This window comes from Protopterus annectens, chromosome 3.part0 (genome assembly GCF_019279795.1).
Source record: "Protopterus annectens isolate FY-2018-M chromosome 3.part0, PAN1.0, whole genome shotgun sequence".
NCBI classification, from domain to species: Eukaryota; Metazoa; Chordata; order Ceratodontiformes; family Protopteridae; genus Protopterus; species Protopterus annectens.
The window spans coordinates 620,474,279-620,500,211 of record NC_056731.1 but is presented as its reverse complement, the minus strand read 5'-3'; the positions used below and the strand labels follow the sequence as shown (position 1 = coordinate 620,500,211).

The 25,933-nt window shown below is 38.7% G+C and overlaps 1 protein-coding gene across 3 annotated transcripts in view; it reads right to left on the bottom strand.

The window, feature by feature from the left end:
* BBS9 (Bardet-Biedl syndrome 9) overlaps positions 1–25,933 on the bottom strand; it is a 2,479,230-nt gene that overhangs the window by 1,207,256 nt on the left and 1,246,041 nt on the right. For all 3 annotated transcript variants that reach the window (XM_044065020.1, XM_044065022.1, XM_044065021.1), the window contains one exon: positions 24,338–24,478. In XM_044065020.1, coding sequence (XP_043920955.1) covers positions 24,338–24,478 — 141 coding nt within the window. The remainder of the gene's footprint in view (positions 1–24,337; positions 24,479–25,933) is intronic.

The following is a 25,933-nucleotide window of genomic DNA, read 5'->3' as shown; positions in this document are numbered from 1 at the left end:
CACTGTAGATGTCAGTCAAATAGTTAGACCCTCAGTACAAAAAATAAGAGTCTCGTTGAAGCCAAGATAAATAACTGAAAATTTGCTGATAAAAGTTGACAATTTATTCACCACACATTGAGTTTAGCGCTTTCACCCGCACACCACGAGCTTCCTCAGAACTGTTAAATAAACTCTCTTTCAGTATTTAAATGCATAGCATTGGCGCCATATGTAAATTGCTTAAAGCTACAGTACTTTTAAGCAAGTTAAGCATACAAACATTTTACAATAAAAAACTAAAAACATTTTTTAACCTAACTATCCATTCCTTCCTGTTATAGAAATCTAAAACATCCTAAACTACCTTATAAAATATAATACTCTTTATGATAAGATAAGAGTTATGTTAAACTCCTAATACAAAATCCATTATGGAAAGAATACAAAAAGGTACATTGATTCCCATATACATAGTACCCCTTACTAAAATAAATGTCTACAAACTTACTACACTATATGTAAACTGAATGCCTGTTTATATATACTAGTAAAACATGCTCTAATGTAAAATAGACAACATACAGCATTTACATCGGTCAAGTTATAATAAATATCACTCTAGCTTTTAATTGTCAGTAGTGGCTTAATTGAGATATAATCGTTCAAACCAGGCCATGTCATCGCATCTGTATGTATTTGCCACCAATATTCCCTGTATGCTATTAGATTTTTTATATTACCTCCTCTAGGGTTGTGCTTAATTCTTTCCAAGATGGCAAATTTAAAAGCATGCTGAACACCTACATTGTTAATGTGTTTAAATAGGGCATTTTTTTCATCCTTTGTTTTAATGCTATATATGTGTGAGTATATCCTTTTTTTAAATGGTCTTTCCGTCCTGCCAATATAAAAAGCAGGACATATATTGCATTTAGCCATATAAATCAACATATTAGTTGAACAATTACCATGTACAGGTCTAATAATGGTTTTATTATAGTTTTCTAAGATAATTGTCCTGTCTTCACAAATGTATTTACACTGTCCACATGCACCGCATTTGCTGGTGTGTTTCACTGAGTTAATATCACTTATAGGTCTATTATCCAGCAAGTATTTTAAGTTCTTTCCCATCTTATACACAAATTTCGGTGTTAACCCCAATATATTTTGTGCTTCTTCATCCATAGTTATTATTTGCCAATTCCTTGTCAATATGCTTTTAATTTGGTTGGAAAAAGGACCATATTGTACAATACAAGCTTTTTTAAATGATGAGTCATTTATATTCCCATCGCTAGCTTGCCTGGTTAGTGATTCCCCACTTCCTTTGTATTTACAACCTAAGAGGGGTGTGTATTTTCGTCCCCACTCCTTTAAAACGTATTTTCCAGTATCCGACATCATACATTCATCATAACCTCTCTCTCTAAATAGGTCTGTTATATATGCTAATTCAACTTCTGTGGCTCTACTATCAGATGTCATTCTCAAGGCCCTTATAATTTGCCCCTTGTAAATGTTATATTTCAATTTGTAAGGATGGTTACTGCTATAATCTAAGTATGAATTAGAAAAAGTTGTCTTTCTATTTATCCTTGATTTAAACTGCCCATCCTCTATATATACTAAAGTATCTAGGTATGCAACACCGTATGTACTTTGTTCATAGGTAAATTTTAAGAACTCACTAGATTCATTTAAATATAGAACAAAGTCCATAAACATCTGTGTATCACCTTTCCACAATATATAGATGTCATCTAAGAACCGGGAGTAGTATGACACATTCACAAAATAATTACTGTCAAATATGACATTCTCCTCCCAATCCAGTAAGACCAAATTGGCATATATGGGGGCGCAAGCCGCCCCCCATAGCTACCCCTTTGGTCTGTCTGAATAGTTCTCCCTCATAGTATATGAAATTATTCTCTAATACTATACTAGTGAGTTCCACTAATAAGGAAATCTGATCCCAAGTCATCCCCGAATGCTTTCTAAGGCTGTTGGTCAATGCCTGTAAACCTTCTTCCAAAGGGATACTTGAAAAAAGATCCACTACATCTACTGAAGTGAATATAATATTCTGTTTATCAACATTAATTGGAAAGTTTTTCAAGAATTCCCAAGAATCTTTTGTTAAATGTGCAATATTAAAGTATATAGGTTTAAGAAGTTTGTCTATAACTTCCCCTATTCGGAATGTTTTTGACCTACTTCCTGATATTATAGGAAGGAAAGGGGGGTTAACAGTATCTTTATGAGTCTTAGGGATGCCTACTATGGTGGCCAAAACAGGGTCTGTAACTTGCATATAATTATATGTTTCCTCATTTATTCTGTTTTCAAGTAGGTAGTCCTCCAAGTACATATCTATCTTCCTGTATGCTTGATTGACTTCATTTAAAGATGTAACCATATAATTTCCAGAGTTATACAGGATATCATGAATCATGCTACTATAACAAGTAGCATCATATATGACCATCCCCCCTCCCTTATCCGGTTTCATGATTCTTATACTTTTATCACCTCTTAATTCCTTCAATAAAGTACTCTCCTCATAAGTCAAGTTCTTGTGAATTCTCAAATTATTAGTCTTTTTGTGCAAGGCGTACATATCCCTAACTGACTTTTTTTCATAATTTAATACCTGAGGATGACTAATAGGAACATAACAACTATTTTTCCTAAACTGATGTAGTTGTTTAGGATCATCACAATTCTGTTTAAATTGCATAGCTAGATTTAATTTTCTAGTATAAAGTTTTACTTCACTTATACTATCTACTACATTAAAAGTAGTCGTGGGTATAAATTTTAAACCCTTAGATAGTAGTGAAAAATGCGTCGTTTCCAGTTTTACGCTACTGTAATTAAAGATCTTAAAATTATTATATGTATTGACAGCACCTTCCTGTAGAATGCCCTGTGTGGAACCTTCCCATTTAGTATTGGTACCTACATCACTGGGAGTGTGACCCGTATACCCTACTAGTAAGGTTGAAACTTCTTCTTCCACCTCCCCCCTTGATTCCATTTTGCTGAGTGTGTTTTCCTTGACCCTTGAAAAAAATCCTCACTCTTATTGCTGTGGTCTCTATATTGTGTATCCACTTGCGTAGTGCTACCATGTCTATAGTGCACATTTCCTTTGTTATACTGATCAAACCCATCCCTTCTTTTTTGTTGGGCATCTTCACTAAAGTTCCATTTGTATGCTTCGTGTTTGTCATATTGTGCTTTGTCCCTATTAAGTTTTTTGTTTTTCTTTTCAAATGCCTTTTTTGCTCTGTCATGGGCAATCTCATATTGTTTAAAATATAATTTATCCCAATCAGAAAAAGCAGAATCATGTATTATAGTATGATTCATACATTCTATATCCTTAATACATTTGCACAACTTTTCATCATTCAGTTTTATCAGAGTCTTAATATACTCTAATCCAAATGAATCAAATAATGTGTTAAACTCTATAATAGTTTTCTGTGTTAGTTCAACACCCATAGGAACCTTAAAAAAACGCAGGCCCATAGGGACAATCTTATGATATAAACATTGGCTTAAATAAGCATTGTCCAGTTTTATCGCATTAATAGCATTAAGTTTTTTACCAAAGGCAAAAATCATATCTTTCAATGTTCCTTTAGTAAAATGGCGTTTGTTATTGAATACGCCATCGTTGGTAAAGTCAAATAAACAATCACTGTCAACAAAATCTTTTAAGTTATATACATTGCACGCAAATTTTTTGACTGCATCGCTACTGTGCACATTATCAGGTAAAGTTTTAGTACCTGTGTCCATACTGTTCTTTGCTGCAACTTGGCCATAAGTCCTAGTTGCTTGAGTAGTTTTCGGGCGTGTGCCAGTCCTTTTGGCCTCCTCCGTTAAACGCCCAAAAGAAAAGTCGAACGTAAAATCATTAAGGTCTGTAACATTAATGTCACCTTTGCCTGCTGTATCAGAAAGGTCTATTCTTTCCCTTCCTTGCGTACAACAGACCTGTCCATTCGGTAAACCTGGGGAAGAAGAAGATAGTAAAATGTCCATGCTATTAACTTTTCCGTTCGGAATAGTCCCCATTCGGTTTCCTTTATCTTCCGAGAGGTTGTTGTGATCCTCTGGGCTCCCAGCTGGTTCACGATGAAACAACGCCTCCCTTGAAACAAAAAGTTCCATCAGCTTCGATATCTCCCCACGCAACGCTGATACCTCGGCCCGAATGTCCGCTATTTCACTGCTGCTAGTTGTGGGTGAGTTGCTGCCTGGACTACGAGTGTTCTCCATTGTCGACACCAGAAAAACAGTGTAGGTAGCACCCTAAGAACGTAGAACAACGAACCAAAACACTGTAACCACTCGTATAACGGTCAGGAACTTGTCAATCAAGTTGGCTCTGCTAAACGAAATTATTCAATAACCACACTGTGGATGTCAGTCAAATAGTTAGACCCTCAGTACAAAAAATAAGAGTCTCGTTGAAGCCAAGATAAATAACTGAAAATAGCTGATAAAAGTTGACAATTTATTCACCACACATTGAGTTTAGCGCTTTCACCCGCACACCACGAGCTTCCTCAGAACTGTTAAATAAACTCTCTTTCAGTATTTAAATACATAGCATTGGCGCCATATGTAAATTGCTTAAAGCTACAGTACTTTTAAGCAAGTTAAGCATACAAACATTTTACAATAAAAAACTAAAAACATTTTTTAACCTAACTATCCATTCCTTCCTGTTATAGAAATCTAAAACATCCTAAACTACCTTATAAAATATAATACTCTTTATGATAAGATAAGAGTTATGTTAAACTCTAATACAAAATCCATTATGGAAAGAATACAAAAAGGTACATTGATTCCCATATACATAGTACCCCTTACTAAAATAAATGTCTACAAACTTACTACACTATATGTAAACTGAATGCCTGTTTATATATACTAGTAAAACATGCTCTAATGTAAAATAGACAACATACAGCATTTACATCGGTCAAGTTATAATAAATATCACTCTAGCTTTTAATTGTCAGTAGTGGCTTAATTGAGATATAATCGTTCAAACCAGGCCATGTCATCGCATCTGTATGTATTTGCCACCAATATTCCCTGTATGCTATTAGATTTTTTATATTACCTCCTCTAGGGTTGTGCTTAATTCTTTCCAAGATGGCAAATTTAAAAGCATGCTGAACACCTACATTGTTAATGTGTTTAAATAGGGCATTTTTTTCATCCTTTGTTTTAATGCTATATATGTGTGAGTATATCCTTTTTTTAAATGGTCTTTCCGTCCTGCCAATATAAAAAGCAGGACATATATTGCATTTAGCCATATAAATCAACATATTAGTTGAACAATTACTATTTCTTCTCAAACATCTGTCTGCCTGTATTTGGTTGAGATTGCTTATTTGGTTTGTTACCAAAACTGGAAGAGGATTTAGTGAATCCCTTGGAAAACTTGTAAAAGGAGGGATGAAAATTCTTAGAGATTTCCTGTATCAGCTTTCCTATTTCATCACGCATTTTGATCCCTTCTGCAAATTCTGCAAATTCTAAGAGATTTCCTGTATCAGCTTTCCTATTTCATTGCACATTTTAATCCCTTCTGCAGCAGATGAGTCAAAAAGTTAATCTGTATCAAAAGAAGAATTTAAAATTTAATTTTTGACATCGGTTCTGAGAATGAAGCCATGCAAACCTCCTCAAACAGTACCAGTGGCCATAGGTCTAGAACAATTATCAACAGTCATATACACACACTAGAAAGAATAAGTAGTGATTTGAACAGTAGAAGGAATTAAATTATTTAAAGCAGTTTTTTTCTTCGCAGGAAGAAACTGCAGATAACGCATTCCTTATGCTTTTACAATTAGAATACATCTTAACATATGAGCTTGACAATTCAAAATTCTGAAAATCAAAACTGCAGAAACATACACTGCTTTTCCCATATGCATCAATAATCTTGCCATCCGTATAAGAAAGAATAGGATTGGAATTGACTACATGATTAGCAGCACAGAGATTAACTAAAGCCTTAGCTGTTGGATCAGGTTTGCGAAATGTGTATAAATACTTAAAAGATTGAGGAACTTTATAAATCCTATTTGACTTTTTAGGAGTATCTATCCAGGTGTCAGGAAAATTGCAGGCAGTAACTACACATCCTCCAAAGCTGACAGAACTGGTGGAGTGGACATAGGTTCTGGAAATTCCTTCTCTAACAGCACAAAGTATTTTCTGAAGGACTGAGAAACCCTAGTGTTCTCTCACCCACAGGAAGAATCAGAAAATGAGCTCCCCTCTGAGTCTGAATCAGAATTCTGATGAAAATATCCTCTTTCTTTTACCAGAAACTACTGTATGAGAAGGATTAACGGTCTGAATTAAATCCTGAGGCAGACCCAGTAATCTACTCCTGTCTAAGGAAATTTGAGGTGGAGTAGATACATGATTAGTTTTATGTTTCTTTTTGACAATAAAAAGGGGACCAATAGTGTTATAAATTGCAGCAGCTGCTTTTTCAGGGATGGGCACAATATTCTGACAAAAGAGGGAAGACTACCATGTTCTCTCTCTCAGGACAGACAAAAATGACTCTCCCTTGCCCATGAAGGGGACCACAACAGAAGCAGAGGACATGGTTAACTCCCTGTACATAGTGACTGGAGGTGCTACACCACAGGGTTACGGGGTAACAGATGAGTGGTCTGAGGTACAACAAATGGCTACAGCAGAGTCACTCACATTTGGCTAAGCCAAACTGATAGCCTGCTGTGATGGCAAAGGTTGTTTGCTTAATTTTTTTCTTTTTGTGGCTGGAAGGAAGAATGACAGATTGTTCCATGGTAAGCCTAAAACAGTGCTTCTTTCCCAGGAAGAACAAGCAGCAAATGCTGGTAAAAACTAAAACTCTGTAAAAGTCACATTTTTCACAGACATACAGTAAAAAGCACTTTAAAATGTTTTGCTAGCCCCAAAAAGTAAAATAAACACAATTTCTCCACAGAAAAATGTTTGTCAGTTACTTTAAACAATGTTTAAACTGATAGAAAATAGAGTGCTCCCATTTAAAAGTACAGTACAATCTTGTAACAATCCATTAAAACACAAACTCCTAACTTTAAAAAAACTTTCCTGAAGAAGGAACTATTAATGATAAACAAGAAATATTGAATGGAAGGTTTATTCCATAAAGGGAACTTATCTGCCCCTCAAAGGAACAGCACAAGTTGAACAACAATCTTTGAAAGCCTCAGGAGTTTATTTTTCTGCAGCAGTAAAGCTTTGAAGGGTTGGTGCCCAAACTCTCTTTTTTTCAGTCAGCTTAGCTTGTGCTGCCAGACAGTTTGGGGATGTGGACGGTGCCCTGAACCTTTAGAAGCTGGTAGCCTGTTTTATCTTTAGCAAGATGTAAACTACATAGCTAAGGTTACTGCAGCAGTGATCAAGATGAAGAACATCTGCAGGAGATGTTGGATCTGGGGCTAATCCAGAAGTCGAACACTTCCTGGGCCTTACCAGTGCTGCTGTTACCAAAGCAAGACAGAAAAAAAAGATGGTAGCACCAGGTTTTTCACTAAGTAAAGGAAAATGATTAGTCACAGAGACAGATGCTTACACTCTGCCTAGGACAAATGAAGCCTTACAGCATTTGGGTGGGACTAATTATCTACTACTCATGACCTGACAAAGGGTTGGCTGGTTCCCTTGATGCCTCCAGTGAAAGACAGGTCAGGTTTGTGACCCATTCTGGGTTATGTAAATTCACCAAGATGCCCTTTGGAATGAAGAATAGCCCAGCAACTTTAAAGAGGTTTTGTCCTGGGAAGGTAGGCCCAAAGCCCTGCTTTAGATGTTCAGTGTAAAGCTTTTTTTTGGGGTATGGATTGTGTAGGCTCACAGCACAGAATTCTTACTTGGTGAGTTGTTTACTGATTCAATTGTGTGCTCATTTTATATTCCAATGTAACTGGTGACAATGTTGTGAATCATGAGACCGTACCACCCTGGTGGCCATCAAGTTATAGTGGGCAGTGCGACAGATCCATGGACCACAGCACCTGCCCACTCTCACATAAACTTCTTTTTCACTCCACAAACTACAATTAGCATGACTGGTAAATGCATTTCACAGTCCACATCAGTCAGTTTATATTATCAATATCTGCACATCATGATGTCCTACCAGGGCTAAGCAATTCCAACTATATAGCCGTAATAGTAAAGCAAAATACCGGGACATACTCATCCTAAAATTTGAATATTATTTCCCATGCATAATTACTGTTATCGTGAAACCTTTTATAACCTAGTGTTTCTTGTCGCTATATATGTATTTTATTCTTTATATTATATTACAGTGTACGCAATTTGCTCTGTATTCCTTTACACTTAGTCTAAAATATTAATAATATTTAATCATCTACCTATGCACAGCTTAATATTTCATAACATAACTTTACATGCTGACTCATTAGTATGTACACTTAGCATTTTGTTTACATTTTAACAAAGGAAAAACAAAAAGAAACAATACTTCCTCATACTGTGTCACTCTTCCAAATTATTATTGGTCATAATACTTAATACTTCAGCATAATCTAATTAAAACTCAAAATTTACATTTCCATAAGATTTAATGTACTCTACATTCCTTTATGCTTAAACTACTACTACTAACGACATTTGTCTCAACTTTCTATATGACACTTATACGGAGCCAGAGGATGTTGTAAATCTACTGCCTGATAGCTTCAGCTCCAGTTTTACCCCAGTTACACCCCACGTCACCACCCCAAGGAAATACCCTCCACCATTTCTCCACTAACTATCACTATGGAGTAGGTCCTCACTATGCTCTCCAAGGTTAAGAACACTGCCTCGATGGGTCCTGAGAATATCCCAGAAAGCCTCAATTTAATTTTTCCAAGTTTATTAGGTTTCTAATACCATGATAAGAATGAACCCATTCTTAAGTCTGGACATTATTAGAATTCATGAAATTAGTATTGTTTCAGTCTATGATTTTAGCTAAGAGTGTTCTTCACAAAAAAGGGAAAAAAAGACTGCTCTTCACAGCACCCACAGTATGCTCAGAATTGCCTCCTCCTGTAATTCATATGATGTTAACATGTATTGGTAGCATATTCAAGTATGACTGCAAATTGTTTTCTATTGGACCTATTCCTCCTTTCTTCCACATTGCTCTCATTTCTACTTGCAAATTTTGATATTTTATGACTTTGTCTCTCTCTGTCACTCTATCTCTCTCTCTCTCTCTCTATACACTGGGTGTAGCAATTTCGGGTTTGTATTACAAGATCGAAACTTTAGTTAATCGAATAATTAATGATCGATCTTGTAATATCAAAACCTGCTGCTGTTGTTCCCTTGGCTGTTATGTGGATTATGCCCTTTTTACAATTTGGAGCAATCTCGGAGTTGGTATATTTAGTTGGGGGGTGTGGGGGGGGGGCAAAGTCCCCCGCTTGATTTGGGCTTTAAAGTTTTTTTTTTTTTCATGCGGCCGAGGGAAGTGTTTCCCTGGGTTAAATCAGCCATTCGAGATTTTTAGGTTTCGATACTACAAGATCGATCTTTAGTTATTCGATTAACTAAAGTTTCAATCTTGTAATACTCACCCGCAAATTCAATGTACAGTTTCACTTTGTCCTTTTTTAACTGACTACTCCATTAGGTTTTCTCGCATCTATTTTTGAGTGGTTGGAAATGGGTGATCCCATGTGACATACACATCATCATCACTCTGCTATAATGCTTTCTGGTTCATGTTTCCAATGCTTATCAACTACTTCCATATTTTACAGTTTGCACAATCAGCAGTGCAGATTCCGTGGTAGTACAGCAGTAGCGTTGTTACCTCACAGCAAGAGGTTCTCCCATTCGATTCTCGGCTTGGCTTGGCTTCTGTGTGGAGTCTGCATGTTCTCCCCGTGGTTGGGTAGCATTCGAAAGACATGCATTCGTAAAAGGGCATGCCTTCACTGAAGGTTGGGCGTCAACTGGCACCTTGGTGTTTCGTAAAAATCTACTGCCAATCATTTGTGGACTGGAGTTCCGCTGTGGCGACTCCTTACCGGGAAAAAGCCAAAAGACAAACAACAACAACAATCAGCAGTGCAGCAGTCTAGCCACACTAGTGTGCCTTTCAGTATACAGGGTCTTTGCTATAATTGTATCACACCCAGCAACAAGATGTGCAACTGTGTCAAGTACTGTTTTATGGAACTTGCATTTGTGTGTTTCTCCAATGTTTTCAATGGTCTTTATGAACCAGCATGTATACAGTCCACTGTCTCGGGCCACCATTATTGGCCTTTAATCTGTTGGTTTCGGTTCACCTCTTTTTAATCATTCCTGTGTCCTCTCATGTGATCCTTTTCTTTACATTCTTTCTTTTGTTTTTGGCATGTTTGGATCTGATGAGGTCAGCAGATATGTTTACAGTCCAACAACTGCAGATCTATACATGAAGTAAATTCTCACTAAGCCCATAATTCCTTTAGAATGAGGGATATATAATCTTGGTATGCACTGATTTTTATATATCATTTGATAAACATGAAGCATTTTTCTTGTTTTAATGTCCAATTGATTCAATACCTTTTGAGGTCAATCAATCACCTGTAGGTCAGAACAAGAACAGAAAATTGATATAGCTTGAACTATATTTCTAGATGTCAAGACAGATTTCAATAATAGTTTTTGTCTTCTGAAGTATTCCTTACTGTGCTTTATTCTCATCTGTTCATGTTCTATTGACGACCCTTCGTCTATTCCCAAATATGTATACACTTCCTTCTATTCAAGTTTTTTCATATCATATTTCTGTCCCAGGTTGATATTTTCTTGGTATTACAGCATCCCTTTCTTAAATGTTGAGTTTGCACATTTATCTAGACCAAAGGCCAGATTCAAAAGAGTTTTGTTCTCATTGTTTTTGTTACGGTATATATTTGTAACACTTTATTTGTTATATTAGATGCATATTAATATATCCTAATTATTTCTGTTATATCTGATTACTGTATTAATCTATTTTACTAATCTTCAAATGCTTTTGGGTCTTATTTACTTTCTGTAATCTGTTTTGTTTCCTATCGTAATGTCTATCCATCTGTATTAAATTAAGCAGATCTTCCCTTAGGTCATTTTCTTGAGGACTAACAGCATCTTCTTTGTTCTGTTTCCTGTGAGTATTCTATGGAATGTTCCAGGACACCTTCCTCTCTTGACATGACTCCTGCTTGATCTGTTGCTCCTCCCCATGGGGAACCATTGGCTAATCATGCTGCAACATTACTTATATCAGAGTTGCCACTGTTTCCTGCTCCCTCCCTTCTTAGGCAACTACGACTGGACTTTCACATGCATCTTTGACAGAAAGCTCCAGACTAACACCATGTGACAAATTATCTTCAGATTCCGACTGATCTACCTGATGCTCCTTAATTTGGGGGACCCATTGCTCCATCATGTTGTGACGCTGCATGTGTTGCAGTCTCCACACTAAACCCTACACTTCGCAGACAGCCCATCACTTTTATTTCTTTTCGATCAGCTCCTACCTCATTAATCCTATTTTCTAAATTCCCCCTTTGTGATCTTTTTTTGTATTGTGAAATGCTGCACATCTGGGTGCCTCTGCCTGTCCTTCTCTTCAAATATCTTTGGAGCTGCATTTTTTGTATCGATTAGATTGGCTCATCCTCTGCATATACATGGTACCATATATGATCTGTTTTTTATTCCATGTCATATTTTTTTTAATAACTTTCTAAAAGCTCTGATTTTTGTTCTTCACACTTTCTCACTTCCTCTGCTGTTTTTTTTTCAGGCAGCCCAATGTTTCTTTGTCTAAATAATGTTTTGGTTAATCGGTTCTATTAATGAACATAACGTTTGTCTGTAGCTTTTGACTGTTTTTCTTGTGCAAGTATTTTTATTTTCTCTAATTTCTCTCTTACTCTTGTTAAAAATGTTCTGTCTAGAAATTCTAGGCATTTTATGTCATAGTTACAATACATAATTTATTCCTTATCCTCAACACTCCACTTTGTCATCTCTATGCCTGTTATTTGGTTTATCTGTTTTTCACAGGTTCATAGGATGTTACTAGACTAATGGCATTAGGGCCTTTACAAACCTAGCCATGCAAAAACCCCTGTACCCCAACTGACAATAGATAGATGGTCATTGTTAGCAGTGCAATTCTATGATCAGCACCAACTACCCCTGTCCATGAGGGTCATAAGTACCACCCCTGGGATGAATTTATGGTCACCCAAACAACTGTCAAGGTTGCGCTTAAATACTGTCACTGCAAAGCTCTGCTTCACGTGAAGTGGGAGCATATTCCAGTGGAGTGGCAATCTCTGAGAGATATATTGGTCTTTCCAACATGTTTTGTTAATGTCACAGACTATGTTGAGATCCCTGGAGTGTGTGACTCTTGTCCCATTTGATTTGCAGATGTGCAGGATTTCCATTAGGGCAGACTCAGAGACTGCTCTGTAGGCCAAGCACAGGTCACCTCTCAGCAGCCTGTATGATAGAGTACAGTGACAGGGTTTTCAGTGTACTCATGTAAATCATGTTTTGGAAGCCCTCGATTCTCTTGCTTAGAAACCTCTGTGGTCTGTCCAGTTGCTTCAGGTGTCTAGTGAGATACATACAGAAGGGTACTCAATTAGTGGTCTGATAAGGGTCGAGTACAGCGGATTTATAACCTCATTAGTTTTGGATGTGATACCCTTATCTAAGAGATGCGCAATGTAGAAGGCTTTCCATACCACTTTGGACACATGTTGATCACAGTTTAGATAGCTATCAACTTGTGTTCCCAAGTCTCACACCACTGGGTTTGAGATTAGAGGGCTGTTATCTATATCATAATTAGCAAAGGCTACTTCTTGCCAAAGGGGATAATGAGGCATTTTTTTGCATTTAGTTTTAGTCTGTGACTTTGGCACATCAGCCCTTTCTGTAATATGCTTACATCATTGTGGGACTCAATGAATGCAACCAGTTTGCAATCATCTGCAAACTTGGTAAGCCACAGGTCATCTACCTTCACCTGGACCTCAGAGAAATAGATTCTAAACAGTAGAGGGCCCAGCACAGATCCTTGTGGTACCCCACTGCTAAATGATCTACTGGTGGAGGTGGACTCACCAACTTTGACAGTGTGCATTCTTTCAGTGAGCTAGTTGGCTACTCATCTAATGACATATGGGTAAATCCCCACTGAGAGAGTTTCTCAATGATCCCTGAGTGGGGGATTGTTTCAAAAGCCATGGACTACTTTTCCCTTCTACTTCACTGAGGCCATTCTTGTGATCTCTATTCCTCTTTCTTGGTCTGTCAGTTTTTGTGCAGTGTGTTTTCTTCTACAATTCTACCACTGGATGGAGTCCTTGTCATCTGCATGTCTCTTTCTTGGCCTGCCAGTTTTTGTGATTTTTGTGGACTGTGTTTTCTTTCTACCACAGGGTGTCTCCTGAACAGCACGAAACATGACTTGTCAGGTTTGCTAGAATCCCTATTTGACCAAAGTCTTTAGACAGGCTTCATGCCAAATGAATGGAAGTCTGCAGAACTTATCCTGCTATATGGTGGTGGGGAGGGGGCTTCTATGAAAACAGGGAATGACAGATCCATAAGACTGACTAGTCCCATATGCAAGGCAATGGAAAGACTTACCATAGACCTGATAAACAATGAAACAGGAAATCTACAGACATTTGAACCTCCCACTTTAGTTTTGTCAAAGGCAGGTCGCACCGACTTATCTTGTTGGACATCTTTGAAACGGTAAGTGAAGCTATGGATACGGACAAAATGGTGCACACTTCTACCTTGACCTGGCGAAAGCTTTCAACACAAGAGCTTTGGCACTGTAGATAAACATACAAAATTATTATACATAAACCCATATCTCACCAGAAGGGTGGAAGACAAGAAGTTAGGATATGGGAATCCACCTACACAAGGAGGCCAGTCGCTAGTGGAGTCCAACAGGGATCAGTGCTTGGGCCATTCCTTTTTGGTATCTACTTGTCTGAAGTCAAGTTAAACATCAAGGGCCTCTGGCTGACCACATTTTTAGACAACTGGAAACTACGCATCATTAATGAATTCCCAAAAGACATAGACACCCTTCAAAAGGACATGATGCAAACAAACTCCTGATGCCAGAACCGTGGACTAAAACTCAATGTGAAAAAATGCATAATAGTACCCTTTGGAAAGACGGACAACCCCTGGAAATAACCACATTGATAATACAACTCTAAATGTAGAAACAGTATTCGGCAACCTGACCTTTAACTACCATGCATTTACTGAGGTAAGGAAATCTTTCAACACTGCACAACCTATAAGTAAGGGCATGGCATCTAGGTCCAGGGAGGTCACTTTTCCATTGCACTTGGCTCTCATCAGACCAATCAGTGAGAACAGCGTACCCTTTGGCATGTACATGGCAAGATACTTGCAACAGCCTGATTGACCGTAGAGGTCACTCATAAAAAAAAAATCCAGTCCTATGCAGACTTTCTCAAAGCCATATCACTGTACTTGGTCTCCTACAGACTGCTGCATGGTGATCTATGCTCAGCCTACAAAGCATCATTTGTTGCACATCTGTCACACAAACAGAATCAGAAATGTCTGTTCCAAGAACCTAAACCTTGTCTGTAACATAAACATGACATGCTGGAGGGACATGTATGTGTCTTTCTCTGGAAGAGACTTCACATCCATGTGAAGCAAAAATCATCCCTAACCCTATTCAAATGTAACTTGGACCAATAGATGAAAAATTGCAAATTTACTCCTGGTTTGGCACCTATGTTCCTAATAGACAACAATGGCAGTCTGTGAACACTTGACGAGTCAAGCCTATATCGTAACCATAAAATTCCTTGGAGTATTAACACGTCAGCAATATTTTGATAAATTTGGGGTAAGCTTGGCTAGGCTTAAAATGGCACTTTGGCTGATAACCTAGTAACCACCTATGAAATATAACATTTGTAGTGCAGAGCAAACTTTGATGCTATGTAAGCCCATGCTTAACTTTGCTTGTAGTTAACATTTTTCTCTAGTATGGAAATTCTATGTAATTAGACTTCAGCATATATTTTAATAAGCACATAATATAATATAAAAAGTCATAAGATCCCTAATAATAAACAAAAACATTTACTTAATTATATCACAGTCACTCAAATTAAGCGGCATTTCTTAAATAAAAAGTTGTATCTTAGCATATTCATGCACTTGTAGTGGATGTTTTTGTCCTAATCATTCATATCTCAAGCTTGCCACATAATATATATTTTCAAAAAGAACCATAAATGCAGTAAGAGCCTAGCCAGTTCATGCTACAGGTGGTGGTCAGGAGGTGTTATGTGCACCTGCTGAGGCTGCAGGAGCAGACCAGGTATCACCAATGCAGTGAGCCAAAGTACCTCAATCACTCCAGGATGGGACACTCACTCCCATTCTCCCCTGCCTGGCCCCTGCATCACCAAAGACACTAGATGAACAGAAGACAGTGGAAGATAGTGCAGTCATGGTTTTAGCCCTCTAAATCACACTATTAGCATTCTTGATGGATTTAAGCTGTAAAATATCATTGGCATACAGCATAAGTTGTATTGTTGGTATAGTTAGGTCACAGTTACTGATGAAAATAAATAAATAACTAGAACATAACATGACTAAAAAATGATCTTTGAGAAATGCCTGAAATGAGGACACTGTCAATGAAGGTAAATTGTAGCATAGTTACTTGGCAGGTACTGTGTACAAGGTAATTTCTGAACCATTCTAATGGGCCTGATCCAAGTCCAAATTTTGATAGTTTAAGTAACATTAATTTATCCTCAGTCAGTAGTTGAGACAGATTAAGTAACATCAAATTGTGGTTCAGTATTTCAAATGCTCTTTGCATGCCTATGAAAACATAACTGTAAGCAGTCCTTACCCTGTGTTGTTAATGGAAGTTACTGTATTAGACCCCTCAGGAAAGCCATGCTGGTTATGACACAGTAGGCCTCTCTAGTTGAAGACTTGCAGAAACTGGTTACAGATTTTATTTTCAAGAATTTTACTAACAGGGCACAAATGTATGACTAGAAAGAAATCCTGCTGTGATTCTAAGTACTGTGTTTTAGGGAGTAGTACAACAGTGGCATTCTGGGACAGTATCCCTGAAATAAAGCATATTTTAAAGTATATGGAACAGGGGTTATCTATGCAGAGAGCAGACATTTTAAAGAAGGAGGGATACAGTTAGCCATGTTTGCAGACATTACATATTGTGGGGTTTTAATTTTTTTAAATGTTTATTTTCAAATGCTAAACAAGCAAAAGGAGGCAAAGTTGTGAGAAACATCAACTATCTCGGTAACGAATTAGCTAAATGTGATTGGGAGAAAGGTGGTGGAATGCCCAAAGAAGCTACATGGTGGAAAACTGAATCTGCAAGGTTTGTGTTTAAATAAAGAGGAATTTTGCTCTTGTTATTTTACTGGTTAGATATCGTTTCAATTATTTTCCAAAACTGTTTAGGGATATTGCCTGGTTAGTACTGTTTTTTATTATGATACAAGATGATTTTGTAGTACTCGTGGCTACATGATTTTTTTCTGAGCATGTAGCAACGTTGGTATTTTTCATTATCATCACTCAGGCCAGATTTTATTACTTTCTCTTTATCAGTATTCTGGAACAGGTAGTAAGCCCAGGGCATCCTTCCCTTAAGTTTACATAACTGAATGGGAAGATGCTGCCTTGTACAGAGACCAGGATGCTAAGGAAAACATTTCACAGAATGTGTTTAGGTATAAAAAGCACTCTAATATACTGCAAGAATTTTAGCAGTGACTTTTTTGGATTCAGAGAAGGATGTTTTACACACATGTACAGGAGAAACTCAGTATTGGTTATAAGGCAATGGTCACTGAGTGAACTTGCCCTTGTTTCCCACCTTTCCTGTAACTAGTCTAGTCCAGATACAGATTTGCTGTATCCAAGGCTGTTTGTAAGCTTCTGAGCCCCCCAAGCCTTTCTGTGAAGGAGGGAAGTATTCTAGCTTGTCAGTGGGAATGATAAGCACTGGGTAGCCTATCTACCACAAGAGGAGTGGTAATTGTAGTTTACTGGCCGTTTGGGCAGTTTTTCCATCTCTTTCAACCTTCTGGTCTAAAAGCCTGCAATTGCGTTTTTCCTGCCTTTCCTGTAACTAGTCTAGTCCAGATACAGATTTGCTGCATCCAGGACTGTGTGTAAGCTTCTGGGCGGAAGTCTGCTCTTCAATTTTTCCCTTAGATCTGCTAGTTCTCTCCATTCCTCCACTTTTACTAGCTTATTAGTCTAGCACTTTACCAGACTTCTTGTAACAATTATTGCAGCACACAAAAGTGCTACCAGCACTAAACATTCTACAAGAAGACAGCTCCAGTACTTATTATTAATGGCCACCCCTCCAGGCATGTCTAAAGGTCAGTTTGCTGTGCTCTCTCCTATTAACCCGGTGAACTTGGGCATCCTGAGGCAATGTAGCAACTGCCTCATGTACACTGACAACCCTCTCCTCTTACCTCCCAACACTCAGACTTGTGAGAGATGCACTTATATATCCAAACTGGAAGCCACGCACCCTCCAACCAAGACCGGAATAGCTGGTCAAGAGGAGAAGGTTAACACTTGCACCACACCACATGGAACACATAGCCCTCCAGAACACACACCAGCACTGTCTTCACATAAAAACACAAACCACACACCCACCTTCACGGAGGGTCTCAATAAAAATCTACCCAAACAGCAGAGACCTCCAAGGCAGAAACGCAGTCGACCACCACAACACAACACTAGTCATGAGACACATAATGCTCCTAAACAGTGTGCCACTCAATCTAAGCCCCTAAGGCAAAACAGCATGCCCAACACACTAGTCATAGGTGACTCAACAGTGAGGCACACTGATGTCCCACTCACTAGGCTGAATAAGAAGAAAGTAACAGTCAGCTGCCAGGATCCATCACATAACACATGCACACAGGACCCTAAACAACAGGTACAAATATGACTCTGTCATTGCACATGTGGGTATGGATGACCTAAGATGTACCTCCCAGGACTACATGAAAGGAGACATGGAGGAGCTCTTGGATTATGTAGCTCAGGCAGGTATGATCCTAGCCCTGAGCAGTATCCTGCCTTCACCCAGAATGATACCACAGTACAAGCAGAAAATTACTGATTTCAACAATTGGCTAAGTTTCTGGTGTCATTCTAAGGGGATCCAGTATCTGTCTGCCTGGGATGGCATGATTGACAGACCTCGATGCTTTGCCAGAGGTGGCCTGCATCTGTCACCCCTAGGCTTCCGGATACTGGCCAAGGCTCTTGCCACCCCTATGGTTCCTTTTTAGGTGGTGTTTCAATGACCAAATTACCAAAGTAACAGCTACAAACAAATGCAATCTGAGGGTCATGCTGCTCAACACTGGAAGTATAAATATCAAAATGCACTCACTCAAAGCACTACTTAAAATGAAGAACATCGACATTTGTGCTGTAACAGAGACCTGGTTCAAGGCAGAAGAAAGCACCCCAGTACTACCAGGCTATAACTCATTCCACACCTTTCGGCCCCAGAACTTGAAGACTGAAGCTCCAAAGGCTCCAAAGGATCAAAAAGGATGCACTCACCTCCAGACTGGTAGCTCACCATAATGCATCAGAGATTCTTCAGGTGCAGCTAACATTGGGTAAGACAGCGATTCAGGCGGTAGTCTGCTATAGGTCCCCAACCATGTCCCAAGACTCACACTCCACGTTCCTAAGTACCCTGGAGAATATTAGGGTCCATCCTAACACTGTCATACTGGGCAACTTCAACTATCCCTCCATTAACAGGGAAAACTACTCATGTACCAATACACTTGACCAACGTTTCCTGGAATTCATTAATTCCAATGCCCTGGACCAGCTCGTTCTTCCCCCCACTAGAGGTAGCAACATTCTTGACCTGGTCATTACTAACTTGGGCAACTGTTGCTCTACACCAATAGTCACCTCCTCCCTGGTTAGACCCGACCACAAACGAATCACCTTGGAAACCCACAAACCCACCCCACAAAGGTAACCACCATAAAAAACTTTTCCAAAGCTAACTTTGGGCTCCTAAAAACAGAGGTGGCTAACTTCACAGACCCATACAAATGGAGAATAGTTGCATGACCACCACGTGCCAAATCATACACCAATGCACTGTACGAACACGTACACAAATGCATGGATCTCGCCATACCCAAAAGAACCAAGGTGCTCTCCTCCAAAAAAGAAAGCCAATCTGGTGCTCCCCTGCCATAAACAAACTCTACAACAGAAGGAGGAAACTGATGTGAAATAAGGTGAAGTCCCAAGATTGGAAAAACTCCCTTATCAGCCTCAACAAAAAACTGAGATCTGTCATCAAATCCTCTAAAGCTAGCTATGAAAACAGGATTGCAGCAGATAGTAAAGACAACCACAAGGCCTTTTATAATTATGTAAAGAATCTCCACAGCAATAGCCAGATCTGCTCTGAGTTACTGCACAGTGGTACCTCCTTTACTGAGCCAACAGATATTGCCAATATACTGGCCGACAGATTCAGTGCCAACTTTACCCCTGTTGCCTCCCCCAAAAGGACCAATCACTATACCAGTAGTCTGCCAGGTACCCAGTATTACTGCTATACAGGTTAAAACAGCACTAATCAAGGCCAAGAATACAGCTTCTATGGGGCCTGACAATATCCCTGGCTGTGTTCTATATGAACTACAGAGTGAACTGGCAACTCACCTGTGTGCCCTGTTCAATCACAGCCTCACCTCAGGCTTTGTCCTTACCAAATGGTGCACTGCTACAGTCATCCCTCTCCACAAAGGAGGCACGATTACAGACCCTTGGAACTATCACCCATTAGCCTGACGAGCATGATATGCAAAACTAAGGAACACATCATCATGGACCTAATAAACAAGGATATAGGGAATCTCCAGACTTTGGATCCCAAACAATTTGGTTTTGTGAAGAGTACATCATGCCTACTCAACTTGGTTGACTTCTTTGAGTCAGTCACCAGAGCTGTCGATTTAGACAAGGTGATTCATACAGCCTACCTTGATCTGGCCAAGGCCTTTGATACCATTCCCCACACAGGAATCATAGAAAAACTCACTAAGCTAGGCATCAACCCCTATATCACTAGGTGGGTTGCAAACTGGCTCACAAATAGGACCCACAGTTTGAAAGTAGCTGACTCCAAGTCAGACTGCTGACCAGTCACGAGTTGAGTCCCATAGGGTTTGGTTCTGGGTCCTCTCCTGTTTGGTATCTACTTCTCTGAAGTCCAGGCCAACATGAAGAGACTCTGGCTGACAAAGTTCACAGATGATTGCAAGTTGGGAGCTATTATTAACTACCCAAGTGATGACGGCAGCCTGCAGAAAAGCCTCACTGAGACCAATGAGTGGTGTCAGAACCATGGCCTTAAGCTCAATGCCAAAAAATGTGTCGTCATCCCCATTGGGAAAAACTCAGTTCCCATGCATTACCACATCAATGGTAGTCCACTGAATACAGAAGGCATTATAAGAGATATGGGAACACCTCTCTTTTGACCACCACATTGCCAGTGTGGGCAGAAAGTCCTTCTATGTGGCACATCTCATTACTAAGGGTTTTGCATCCAGGAAGAAAGAGGCCATTGTCTCCCTCAACTCTTCCCTCATTAGGCCAGTCATTGAGTACAATGCCCCATTTGGCATGTACCTCACTAGACACCTGCAACAACTGGAGAGGCTGTAAAACTACCTCACAAAGAGGATCCTCGGCCTTAAAACACTTGTCCGATATGGACAGACTCAAAAATCTCCAACTATTCTCTGCCTCATATCGCCTACTTAGAAGCGATCTCTGCTTGACTTACAAAGCCATGTCTGACCCAGCTCTGTTAGAAATGCTACATCTAAAGAAATCCCAATCTCTCCACACCACATGCTCCAGAGACTTCAACCTCATTGCCACAGTCAACATAATGTGCTGGAGGGACAGGTTCATAACCCAGAGACTGCCCATGCTATGGAATATACTTCCCATACATGTCAAAAAGAGCACCTCACTGGCCCTCTTCAAGAGAAATCTTGATGAGTGGATGGGAAATAGAAAATTCACCATGGGGATCACTCCAGTGCCTCTACTCGACAGAGGCACTGGGAACTAAGGTTGGGTGGCATGATGCCAGGTTAATCCTATGGGTTAGCCTTGTAAAGGCTCAAGGGCCATTAGCCTAGTACACACCTATAAACCTATATAGTATGGTCCCGCCGTTCAACTTTTAAGAGATATTGGTTATAACAACATTCAGAATTTAAGCAGGTATAACATGCTGCAAAGAATTTCGTCATTTTAACAGCAGTTTACTTAAAGTAAAATCTAAAATCAATGTAAAATCAAATTTAAATTCCAGCTCATTCAGAAAATAAGTGCACTTTTGTATAACCCAGTTCTGGTCCCCTTGCATTTCAAGTCTGTATTTTCCAGTCCAGTTAAAAGTTTCTTAGTAGAAAAGGACAATTCTTGTACTTTGCACACTTGATGTTGTACCCTGGTCAAAATGCCTTGCAATTCCTGGATAAATCCAAAAATAGTTTCCTGATACTCCTTGAGTAAAACCGTGGGACTTCCAGTGATTTCTTCTGGTACTTCCACAGCTTCCTCTGGGAGTCTCCACTCTCAGCTTCAAAATCCCTCCACATTAGAGGCAAACATCTCTAATTACCATGGTTATCTATAAGCCTTACTTTTGCCAGCTTTTTTCAGGTAAATCACATCTCATCTGACTGGGTTATCTTAATATTTCACTACCCCTAATACAATGACAAGATATCATCAGGTGCTTACCATAATGCATAGTATAGATACAGCACTATTATATGAAAATATAATATAGATTTGATGAATATGCTTCACCTCAAAAAATCTAGATCCGTCAGAGCCACAAGGGCTGGAGACTTAAACCTCGACACGGCTATTAATAGGGCGCTGGAAAATAATGGGTATAGTTCCCCATACTAAAGGGTGGCGTAAAAGCAAAAACTATGAACCTATGAACCTATGAACCTATAAAATAGGCAGTGTATGAGTATATCATCATCTGTCATCTTAAACAAGAATAAACCCTCACACAACTGATCACAACCCCTGTTGATCTGCAAAGATATCATATCTCAACCAGTTGCAAAAGCAAATTTTTTATAAGTTTCTTTCTGCAACTGATCACCATATGCACAGCAGAGCTGACACAAAGCATTCTATTGCAAGTGCAGTTACTTGCTTGGAAATGTACAGTACCTCCATGGTTGTACTACTGTAACTACATACCTCTATAACTGGAAAATCAAGCACAGCATGCCAAAGTACACCAGAACTTGATGCAGCTTACATTCAACTGAAAGTGACATGTGAAAACAGGTTGAATAAATCAGGAGTTGACACTGAATTGCACCCATGTATACAGCTACAGATACAAAGATACACACCACACACATGCATATGCACTAATAATTCTCTTAAACATACATGGAAAAATGTGGTACAGTGGCTTAGCAGTTGGTGTCACTTATACACCTTAAAGTAATAGTTCAGCTTCTGGCTGGGATACTTTCTGTGTGGTGTCTACACATCCTAAATATGTCTGCATGGATTTTTCTCAGTGCTCTGGTCTCCTCCATCAGAAATGTAAAAGCTGCCCACAGATGAGCAGGGTGTGTGTGTGTGTGTGTGTGTGTGTGTGTGTGTGTGTGTGTGTGTGTGTGTGTGTGTGTGTGCGTGTGTGCGTGTGTGTGTGTGTGTGTGTGTGTGTGTGTGTGTGTGTGTGTGTGTGTGTGTGTGTGTGTGTGTGTGTGTGTGTGTGTGTGTGTGTGTGTGTGTGTGTGTGTGTGTGTGTGTCTGTGCACTGTGTTTGCTTAACAAAAAAGTATCTTATCCAGGATTTGTTTCTCATGCCCACTGAGTGCAGGGATAGGCTCCAAATCCCCCTGCAACCTAGAAATGGATGAGATGGGTAACCACAGGAAGAAATAATCACTATATAAACAGAGATCCAGTATTTGACATGTCAGCAACATCAGCATATTTCAGTTGGAAAAATGAACACCTGTACATCTTAAGTGATATAGAAATCTGGCAGTTACTGCTTCATAAGGCAAAATATCAACATATTTCAGTACCTCCTCCTTTGGCTTCAAAGTGACCATATCCAACATTTTTACATTATTTTTACCCTTTAAAATAGCAAATCATTACAGATATAAAATAAATTCCAGCTATGTATTGCATAAGTGTAAACACATCCCTAAACATGCACATGGGAATTATATTAGTTCATTTCTGCTGAATCCTTTCAGTGCAAGATAACAATTGCACCAAGAAGTGTTATTACACAATGGAGTTGATTAAGGGCCTTGTAACTTTCTGTCTCCTGTAAGCTTTTGTGCTATTACTTCTGCTTGCCTATAGGACTGTGAAAGACCCAGGCCTTCTTAGCCTATCATAACATTAATACCCACCTTAAGGACCTAAACCTACATTGCAATATAAAGAGAACATATTGCCACAATAAATATTTCTTTTAAAGGATCTCTTAACTATGGATCAAGTTCCCACTCCATTTCAAACAAAACAGAGTCCTTGTTCTCTTTAAAATCCACCTTGATGAATGAATGGGGAAATATAAATTCAATCTAGGCTGTGTAGTTAGGAGCCTAAAGTAAGAGGAAACAAATGCTGTGATTTGCATTGGCTAGGTTCCTAATAATCTACTGGTCTACTTACCTAATAATTAACCTATAACAACAGGTGTATAATAATGACAGTCACTTCTGGGCTTATCAGTAATTCACTTTTGCTCATTTCAAGTGTTGTTTACTCAGGAGGGTTTAAAACATGTTAGTCATTAATAAACTAGCATTACAATTTGCCTGGCACTGTTTATTGCCATGCCAACAGTGTACAGTCAAAAAGTTAAACATTTTACCTAGAAATATGCAGTATCAAGGTATATACAACATTCACAATTTCTGAATGTTGTTCTTGATGCATTCCTATATTACTACCAAGTGATGACAGTCTGTCCAGCTATTATTTTTGTTTTTATTATCATCAAATGGTAGGGGAGACAATGTAGAATGCTTAACATCTCATATTCAGTGCAACATCAAATTAATAAATTACACATCATACATACCTGGGAAAAGGCTGGTGAGATTAACAGGAGGCTTGTTGGTGTCAATAGTTATTTTGTAATTTGCATTCTTCGAAGGCTGAGCTGGGGAGCAAACAAGTTTCAAGGGGAGGCTAAATTTGCACTGAGCCACCTGAGGAATTCCTGAAAGAAAAAATATACATTACCATCTGCATCATGTCAAACTAGTACCCACAACGAATGGACTGCTCAGCAAAACTTTAGTAAACCACTTCTAAGATTCCCAGTTATGAGTTCAGACTGCTGTGGTGTTGCTGTGCCTATCGCAAATAAAACATTACATGACACATGCGGTACCACAATGCCAGCAAAACATCTAAGGACATCACACTGACAGCCGCTTTCCTTAATATAACAATCTGGCTTTGCTTCATTAAGCCAACATAAAATACTTAAAAGACAAGAGTCAAATCCCCATATTTATTTACTCCTTGTTACTGTCTAGTTTAGTGTAAGGATATTGTAACTGTTTTTAATCTGAGTTTCCTCAAGAACTCTACTGTTGCTTCCTAGTAGGCGACTGGCTCACAAATGGATTACTTTGAAAGTGCTGTTTCACAAATCTTAACTCCATTAAGAATCGGACGTATATATTTTTAATTTGTCACTTACTTTTAATACCCACCGAGTCAGCTCGAAATACAGTTGTCTTGACATGATCACCTGATGTCACCCACTGATCTCAATTAATATATATAATACAGTTCCTTATGACAGTTTATTTCAGTAACACTAACACTGAAAATACTGAAAAGCAGCTAAAGTAAGCTGAGGAGTCTGTGCTGCAGTAAGGAAACAGTAATTGGGTCTGGCACATGCTTTTAACAATATCACAGCAGAATTTACACTGGAAGTAAGAGCTGCTGGGAAAATATCATTAAAAAGGAGAGCAAGATCTTTTAACTTTTTTTTTATTGGGCCTGCTAGAATCATCTGGACAAGGAGGAGCCACACAACCGAGGCAGTAATTTTTGGTCACCACTAGTCTATTAAACTGTTCTGTTGTATCTGGCTGCATACCATTATATATTCAATGTACAATGTTTTACAGTCTAAAGCATGCCATATTTAAACAATTCAGAATGATAAATGTGCCCTTTTAGGTTAACATGTTACTCATTTGATATTTTTTCAATAAAGCATAAAGACATGACTCAGTTAATATGAAAGTAGTGTGAAATAAAGATGGAATATATCACAATGAGTCAAGGAATTAAGACAGACTATTTTTTATACTGACTCTGTTCTCAAATTATTTCAGCTAGCTTTATTCATTTTCCAGACTGACTAGGTTAGACTGTTTTTAGTGCTACTCAAGTGCCTTATTGTCTTGACCTTGGCTCATAAAAATGACAGAATCACAATATTCTCATGAAAACAGAACAGACATTATCCAGGCAATTCCTTCTTTTGTACCACTACTTCTCATTTGCACTGGCAATGGACCAAGTAATATCTTTAAGCCCAAACTGTCATTTCATTACACTCTGAATTATCTGTTGTATTATTAAGCAATAACCCATAACGAGGTATATTAGGATTTACCTAAGGTTGTCGTGGTTTGATCACAATGGCGAA